Source organism: Gekko japonicus, unplaced genomic scaffold (genome assembly GCF_001447785.1).
Source record: "Gekko japonicus isolate JY-2015 unplaced genomic scaffold, Gekko_japonicus_V1.1 scaffold1513, whole genome shotgun sequence".
NCBI lineage: Eukaryota > Metazoa > Chordata > Lepidosauria > Squamata > Gekkonidae > Gekko > Gekko japonicus.
Window position 1 is genome coordinate 435,095 of NW_015177059.1, and position 8,355 is coordinate 443,449.

General features: G+C 42.4%; 1 protein-coding gene across 1 annotated transcript in view; it reads left to right on the forward strand.

Moving 5' to 3' along the window:
• The window catches only part of MEI4 (meiotic double-stranded break formation protein 4), a 140,442-nt gene extending 134,571 nt beyond the window's left edge, over window positions 1-5,871 (forward strand). The window contains exons 4-5 of the mRNA XM_015428163.1: window positions 3,335-3,466; window positions 5,755-5,871. Coding sequence (XP_015283649.1) covers window positions 3,335-3,466; window positions 5,755-5,871 — 249 coding nt within the window. The remainder of the gene's footprint in view (window positions 1-3,334; window positions 3,467-5,754) is intronic.
• The last annotated feature ends 2,484 nt before the right edge of the window (window positions 5,872-8,355 follow it).

Genomic DNA, 8,355 nt, shown 5'->3' on the forward strand with positions numbered 1-8,355 from the left:
CCCTCCAAAGCAGTTATTTTCTCCTGGGGATCTGTTGCTGCCATTCTCCAGGTGAGGGCTGGAGATCACTCAGAATTACAACTGCTCTCTAGATGACAGAGCTCAGTTTCCCTGGAGAAAATGGCTGCTTTGCAAGGTGGACTCTGTGTCATTATACCTTGCTGAGTTTGCTTCCCTCCTGCTTGGGTCCCCACTGTGGAGAAACATTTCCTAGGTAGAGGCTGCAGGTGGTGGTAGTGAGATTGAAAGCTGAAGTCAGAGGGACAGATAAAGGTAGGTTGATGGTTGGCTGGAAAAGATAGGATTACCAACTCCAGGTTGGGAAATTCCTGGAGATCTGAGGGATGGAGCCTGGAGAGGGTGGGGTTTGAGGAGGGGTGGAACCTCAGACAGGTACAATGCCACAGACTCCATCCTCCAAACCAGCCATTTCCTCCTGTGGAACCATTGTTGCCAATCTCCAAGTGAGGGCTGGAGATCACTCAGAATTACAACTGCTTTCCAGATGGCAGAGAGAGGGATGGAGCCTGGAGAGGGTGGGGTTTGAGGAGGGGTGGAACCTCAGACAGGTACAATGCCACAGACTCCATCCTCCAAACCAGCCATTTCCTCCTGTGGAACCATTGTTGCCAATCTCCAAGTGAGGGCTGGAGATCACTCAGAATTACAACTGCTTTCCAGATGGCAGAGATCAGTCCCCCTGGAGAAAATGGTGAACTCTGTGTCATTATACCCTGCTGAGGTGCCCCCGCCCCCAATGACAGCCAGTGTGACGTAGCAGTTAGTGCTTCAGAGCAGGGTCTGCCAGGTTCTTCCTGTGGAAGCTGATTGGGTGATTTTAGACCCCACCCAGCCTTTTTCTAGAGCTCGTTGTATTTATTTCCACAACGGACCTTATTCCAAATCTATAATAATATCAGTTGAAAAACTTTAACATATTAAGGGTGGCTTTGATTTTATGTTTCAGTGATCTCTAACACATAGATGAAAACATCATGTTATATTTAAATGCTGAAAATCTTCAAAGATTTATAGGTAGTTTTGTGGGAGGAGTAACTAGCCTACTTATAGAAGCCTAAGAAAAGGATTGAGTAACTGTGTGTGTGTGTGATGCAGTAGATTTGGCCACAGAACAGAAGCTCCTAAACCTTGTGGACATCCATGATGGCTGGGCATGGTTCAGGACAGATCCAGCATTTACTACAAGATGACTGGAGCCATAGTTTTCTGCTTGCTTCTATTTCTTTACTTGCTTGTAATACAGAGAACTGTTGTACATGTGGCTGTGTCTGGTGTAATTCTCTGTTCCCAAAGTATACTTAGGAGAAAGATCCTGCCTCATGTTTTCATTTTCACCCTAGCAGCCTAATCTTGACCATGTTTACTTGGAGGCAGTTTCAATGGGACCAGGGATGAGCAAATTCCATTCCTCTAGTTCTGTGCTGCTTGCTTGCCTTAGGATTTCACTCAGCATTCTGCATAGATCTGAATATGTATTCTGTTTTGCTATTTTTGACAGAATGAATACTACATTCATACTATTCCCAAAAATAGAATCTCCCCCCTTTTCCTGACTTCTTCCCTGACAGTCAGGAGGAGGAATATAGGGGTCAGTCTCCTTCTGATATGGCAAGTAGGTCTCATTTCTGTGACCCACAAACTGAAGAGGAGTGATATAAAGGGCACTGAGTAGGTGATGAACTCCTAATTCATAGGCCAGCTGCACAAAATGTGTTGTGGATTATGTCACCAATAATGAATGGCTTGAATCTGAAGCTAATGTGGGTGGACATTTTGTGGCTGTAGAAGGACAAAGCAGCTCTGGATAGGAAAGGCAAAAGTACAATGTAATCGTCACATTTTGACAATAAAATAGCCGCTCAGATATGGCCAGACAGAGAGAAAAATCAGCATATTAATATATATCCCAAAATCATGGGTGACACTCAGTATTAATTAGATTTATATTCTGTATTGTATTATTTTTGTGTCATATTTTAAGGTGTACTGTGTGAATTCAGGCACATATTTGTACCCCAGAGGGTAATAAAACATGACAATATTAAATAATATATGCTAAGGATTTTGTGCAATGAAACTCTGAAATGTAGACCTTAAAAGTTGCAGTTAATTAATGTAAAGTTACTGTAGTCTGTCTGTCTTCCAGTTGATTTGCAGCACTGTAAACTGTGGTACTCTCTCTCATTAAAAAGCCATAGATTTGTTTCTCAAAATTAAGATGTAGAGTTTAGCTATCACAGTAGATCGTATACACCTTCTAGTTACACAGATTGTTTCTACCACTCACTAGAACCATGTAGGCTCCATAGCACAGCTATACTGGAAGGTGGGGAAGCAGCAATCAGTACTGACAAGTGGGGATCCACAAGAAACTTGTGGGAGTGGCTATCCCATTCCTCCCATCCTTGCTTCCTTCCCTCTCCACCTACTTCTCTGTCTCTCACTCTTGCTCCCTCTCATCACCTGTTCTCTTACCCCCTCTCTCCTCCATGTCTGCCAGTTCCTCTCTTTCTGCCCCCCACTCCATCTCTCTCTCTTCCTGCCCCATCACTCTCCCAGCTGCCCACCAGCTTCCTCCACCCACCCACCCAGCATCTGAATCTGGGTCTCGCAGACATTACTCTGAAGCTCTAAATGTTATACCACACTGGCTTTCATATGGTGGCTGCTGTTGAACTGAAGTCTTTCTCTTTTCTTATCAGCACAGAGAGATTGAATATTGGGGAACGTCTTGCCAGCTGCATAACTCCTAGCTGAGCCTTTGCCTCCTTTCAGCTTATTGGCACAATAGTCAACATAGCTAGAGGCACAAGCTCTTGGCTGTGAGCTGAAGGCATATGGCTCACAGCTTGGTGCCAATGAATGAGAACATATCCAGGTTGTGTGTATGTCTTCTTTGAGGTCTTGCCTTAAATTATATTGTTCAGTTTGGTTTGGTTTGCAAATTTCTGCAAACGGCTTTGGACCTTTAAGAAATGTCTTAAATAATAAAACAATGGTGCCATTGTGTCTAAACAGATCTTCATGTTTGGATGATTTTGTCAGGTTGTATGGAATTTCATTCTATGGTTTGCTCTAAGAGAAAGTAATTTGCATGCAAATCCAAGGCCTGTTCATATCTTACCAAACTATAGTTTGGTATTACATCTGAACCTACTGTGTCTTCAATGTCAAGAGATGGCTGTTGGACCTCTTGTTCAACCTCTAGTTTCCCATCTGCAGGGAGTGTTCCAAATATTTCAGTGCATATTTATAGGGGGGCTTGTTCTGTTTAAACACTGAGAAGGTGAACCTTACAAATATTTTTATTCAGTTTCAGGTACAAGACTTCATATCCCATGTCCTTGTGTTGGTGGGTAAATGTAGCACATTAAGGAACCCCACAGTATCTTTGATTTTCAGAGAAGTCAGTCGATTTGCACATGAGTTGCAGCACACCAATGAGGTAATGCTGTGTGCAGGGGTCATTTCGCAGAAAAAGAGGAGCAGGATGTTGAGAATTGAGGTTTCAAATACACAGCTGCTGCCTGAGGTGGAAGAAGAAGCACATCGCCATTGTTGCCAACCAAACAACAACTTGTTTGAAATCAGCCTCCATTGATGAACTGTTAAAAGCACACGTATACACATTTCTGCTCTACATCTGAATGGCCATTTCCTGTCAGATGGGCTTTGATTACCTGGGAACGGGCAAGATTCATCTGCACTTCAATGGGCATCCTAGCACCAAGCTTTCAAACCTCACCAGATGCCATCTCTCGAGTTAGAGTCTAGAGTTTCAATATTGGCCAACCCCTTTAGGTGGCAACCCCTTACTACACGCACCAATGAGGTTAGTTTTGGGATGGACTTACAGGTAGGTGGGTTTACCGAATGGCATATATGCCACTAAAGGATTCATCTATAAAAGGTGAGGTCTGTTGTGAGAAAAAATGTGTGTGGCTGCACGTGTCTGTGAAAGCGTGTTTAACCGTGTCACCCACATGCTCCCCTCGGTTCGTGTGTTCCCTGAATGTTGCCTCCCTACCAAAGGCAGAGGTGTAAGCTTGGAAATCACTAAGGCGCTGGCAGAGACACTCAAAGGTCTCTTATTTAAATAAAACTTATCTTTATTAAAGGAAAATACATTCTAAGATTTACCAACACAGTACACTCCTATTTCCTAAATGCTAATAGTGAAAACATAAACAATAGACATGCAAGCAAAGTTTCCCCCACCCCAAGGCATGCAGAGAATGAAAGGCCTCTCGGGCTGACTCCTACCAAGAGCCAATGCCGATTGTTGGATTTTACCAGTATTTATACCAAATGATCAAAGGAGTTCCTTGATAATCATATTACAGTTGTAAATTAACACTTAGAAGTTGAAATTGTCTTGCAGGAAATTTGCTTCCTTTCCTTGGTCTTACACAACAAAAGTTCACATTCCACAGGATCAATACAGTGTCATTGTTTTCTCCTGGTGTTTCCCAATTATGGGAAATAAACTGTCCTCTTGGTGTTATCGCTGAGATATTATATTATTTATTTATAACATTTCTAAGCCGCCTTTCTCTCTTGCAGAACTCAAGGCGGCTTATAGTATAAATGCCTACATTGCTCTGCACAGGACTCAAATTGAAGCATGTGTTTTGTTTATAAAAGATGGCTAAATTGTGAATGTGGAAATCTTTTGTATGGATTTTAGTTTGCTTTAAAAATGGCCACACATGTAGAAAATACCATATCATTTTGTGCCTGTTTAATTTAAGGGGACCAAGTTTGGGGAATGTCACTGAAAATTTAGAAGCTTTACTTTCACCATTCAATTTGCTTTTTTAAAGGCATGTATTCTAGGAGCTCCAGCACTGGGAAGGTGTTTAACACTGCAACACTATGCAGAATTACACCAGTCTAAATAAATTGATTTCAGTGGGCTTAAGATGGGAGTAAGCTTTCCACTGTAAGTGTCTCTGGGTGTTCCATCTTTGACCTTCAAGTTGCAATACCTGAATCATTTCTAAGGGCTCTCACAACAGGATATTGTAAAGTTTGATTTAGCAGATTTGATTGTGAAGCATGAACAGGGATAATAAATAAAGCAAATAAATTATGGATGAGTATTATGCTGCACAATCTTTCTCTCATTTGGTTTGTAATTGTTTTCACAACATGGTGAGAGCCCCAACAACTGCAATGTATTTTGTAACCTAAAAAGTTTAATTCTAACTTGTGTTCTCCTCTTCAGTATTTCATGCATGAGCTTTCTGGTCCTCTCAGTCCACTTTCTGTACCTATTACTCCACTTAAGCAACACATTTTTTAAATCTTTGTTTGTCTTCATCCATGAATTTCATTGCGTTGGTGGAAAGTAGAAATGAAATGGAATCAGTTTGCACTCCCTTAACACATTTTTTTAATCTTTATGATTGTCTTCATCCATGAATTTCATTGCATTGGTGAAAAATAGAAATGAAATGGAATCAGTTTGCACTCCAGGATAATAATACCTTGCCTGTTGTGGAATTTATATAGGAGGAATTTCATTTTGGGTTTTGGCTTTCACTTAAAGAAGAGTTTCCTATTTAGAATACAATACAAGTCACAGCCGTCATTTGAACCATGTTGACCAATAACTAGTTTGGCTGCAGATGACTTCTACAGATTGCAAGAAAAAACTACAAACCAATGTAGCTTACTAGCTAGCATAGGAAGATGATGAATGGTTCTTACAGCTTCATTTTTCACATAAAGGCACGGTTTCAGGTCATTCCCACAAAAAAAGAGGGATTAAAAACAGTCCTGTGCAGCCAAGAAGTGGATGCTGGTTTTTGTGCTTTCATAAATGACAAAATTGAGGATGACACTTAATCAGAAAGCTCATGTACTTTCTCTAACAACAACAGAAAGAACTGAATGGATTTTATGGAAAGAAGATTTCTCTCTATTCATGACTGTAGAATGGTATGTTGTAGGGATGTAACTTTCCATTCCAGAGTGTTAAGGTTTTCCCAAGTGTTCACATCATTTTATCTTATGTAGGGTGGACCTTCAGGTCTCTTTCCATAGCATGATATCCCATCTGCTGGCAAAATACAGAGAGTAAAGGAAAGTTGTACTGCCCTTTAATCTTTCTTGTATACACACTGGCTAGCCATTCATGCCAGTGCAGCAGTGGAGGACTGAAGAGAAGCACATTTGCAATTTTATCCCACTTTGTTGAACTCGCTACGTAGCCAAACCTGACAGTACTTCAGGGCTTACCTTGCCCACTGAGCTCACCCCCAGCTCTCTAATCTTCTTTTTACTTATACCCTCTTCTTAGCTTCAGTGCAAAACTGAGTGGGTGTGTTGTTTATTTGGAATGTACATTTTTCCTCACCATAGCAAGTACTAGCAAATGATAGGTTTCACAGTCCTCTGCTGATAATTCAGCATGCCTGAGGTTCTGGAACATTACTCCATTGCCAAAGCCTAGGAAGAAAAAGAGAAGAAGAGAAGAGATTGGATTTATACCCTGCCCTTCACTACTTAAAGGAGTCTCAGAGCAGCTTACAAACTCCTTTCCCTTCCCCTCCCCACAACAGACACCCTGTGAGGTAGGTGGGGCTGAGAGAGCTCTGACAGAAACTGCTCTTTTTCAAGAATAGCTGTGCCAGAACAATGGCTAGCCCAAAGTCATCCAGCAGGGGCAAGTGGAGGAGTGGGGAATCAAACCCAGTTCCCCCAGATTAGAGTCCGCACACTTAACCACTACACCAAACTGGAATACAACATATCCTTTGTTTGATGTATGTGCTATGGATTAATCAATGCATGTTTCACATATTCATCCTCTAGCAGGGGTGGCCAAACTTGCTTCATGTAAGAGCCACATAAACTAAATGTCAGATATTCGAGAACCGCAAGGTGACTTTGGAGGAAGAGGTGGGTTTGGGGGAGTGGTCTGAAAGTGACATCACAGGAAGGGGTGGGGCTGAGGAAGTGGCATCACCTGATTTTTGACCTGGAAGTGGCATCACAGGACATGACATCACAGAATGAGGTAATATCCTTGTGAGGCACTGTCAAACTTGGACTCTTGTTTGCCATTGTTTCGGGGACATTCCTGAGGGAGGGGTATCAGTGCATGAGTATGAGAATAGCCCTGTGTAGTGGTGATGTAACTCTTCTTAAGATACCTCCCTTCTCTGGGATGACCTTGGAGACTAATTGTGCTTGGTTCGCTGCCATAGATAAAATAACTGTCTATTCACAGGTGGGGGTGTAGAGTGCATGAAAGCTAGGCAGGGATTGTGGGGTATGATTGAATGGGACTGAAGGGGGAGGGGCTTGTTTCAACTGTCTATATCTTTGGATTCATAGAATCATAGAGTTGGAAGGGGCCATACAGACCATCTAGTCCAACCCCCTGCCCAATGCAGGACCAGCCTAAAGCATCTCTGACAAATATTCATCCAGCCTCTTCTTGAAAGCTGTCAGTGACGGGGAACTAACCACCTCTCCAGGCAGCTGGTTCCACCTTTGAACCACTCTGACAGTGAAAAAGGTTTTCCTAATATCCAGCCGATACCTTTCTGCAAGTAATTTAAACCCATTGCTTTGGGTCCTGTCCTCTGCTGCCAACTGGAACAGCTCCTTGTCCTCCTCCAAATGACAGTCTTTCAAATATTTAAAGAGAGCAATCATGTCCCCTCTCAATCTCCTCTTCTCCAAACTATTCCCAAGGCCTTTACCCTTTCCTCGTAGTGCTCAGTCTCCAGACCCCTGATCATTCTCATCACTCTCTTCTGCACCCTCTCAATTTTATCCACGTCCTTTTTGAAGTAAGGCCTCCAGAACTGCACACAGTACTCAAAGTGAGGCCTGACCAAGGCAGTATACAGAGGGGCTATGACCTCCTGCAATTTCGATGCTATGGCCCTTTTAATACAACCCAAGACTGAATTTGCCTTTTTTGCCACCGCATAACACTGACTGCTCATATTTCATTTGCAGTCCACCCTTACCCCAAGATCTCTTTCACATACACTACTCCCCAGAAATGTATCCCCCATTCAGTATTTGTGCTTGACATTTTTGTGGTCCAGATGTAATATTGTGCATTTATCTTCGTTGAATTGCTTCCCGTTTGCAACTGCTCACTTCTCCAGAGTATTCAGGTCTTGTTGAATTTTAACTCTATCTTCTTAGGTATGTGCTACTCCTCCGAATTTGGTATCATCAGCAAATTTAATGAGTAGCCCTTCTACCCCTTCATCCAGATCACTGATAAAAATACTGAAAAGTATTGGGCCCCAAACCGAGCCCTGCGGCCAATGCTCCCTCTAAGCTATGGAGTCTTGTGAGCAAAAA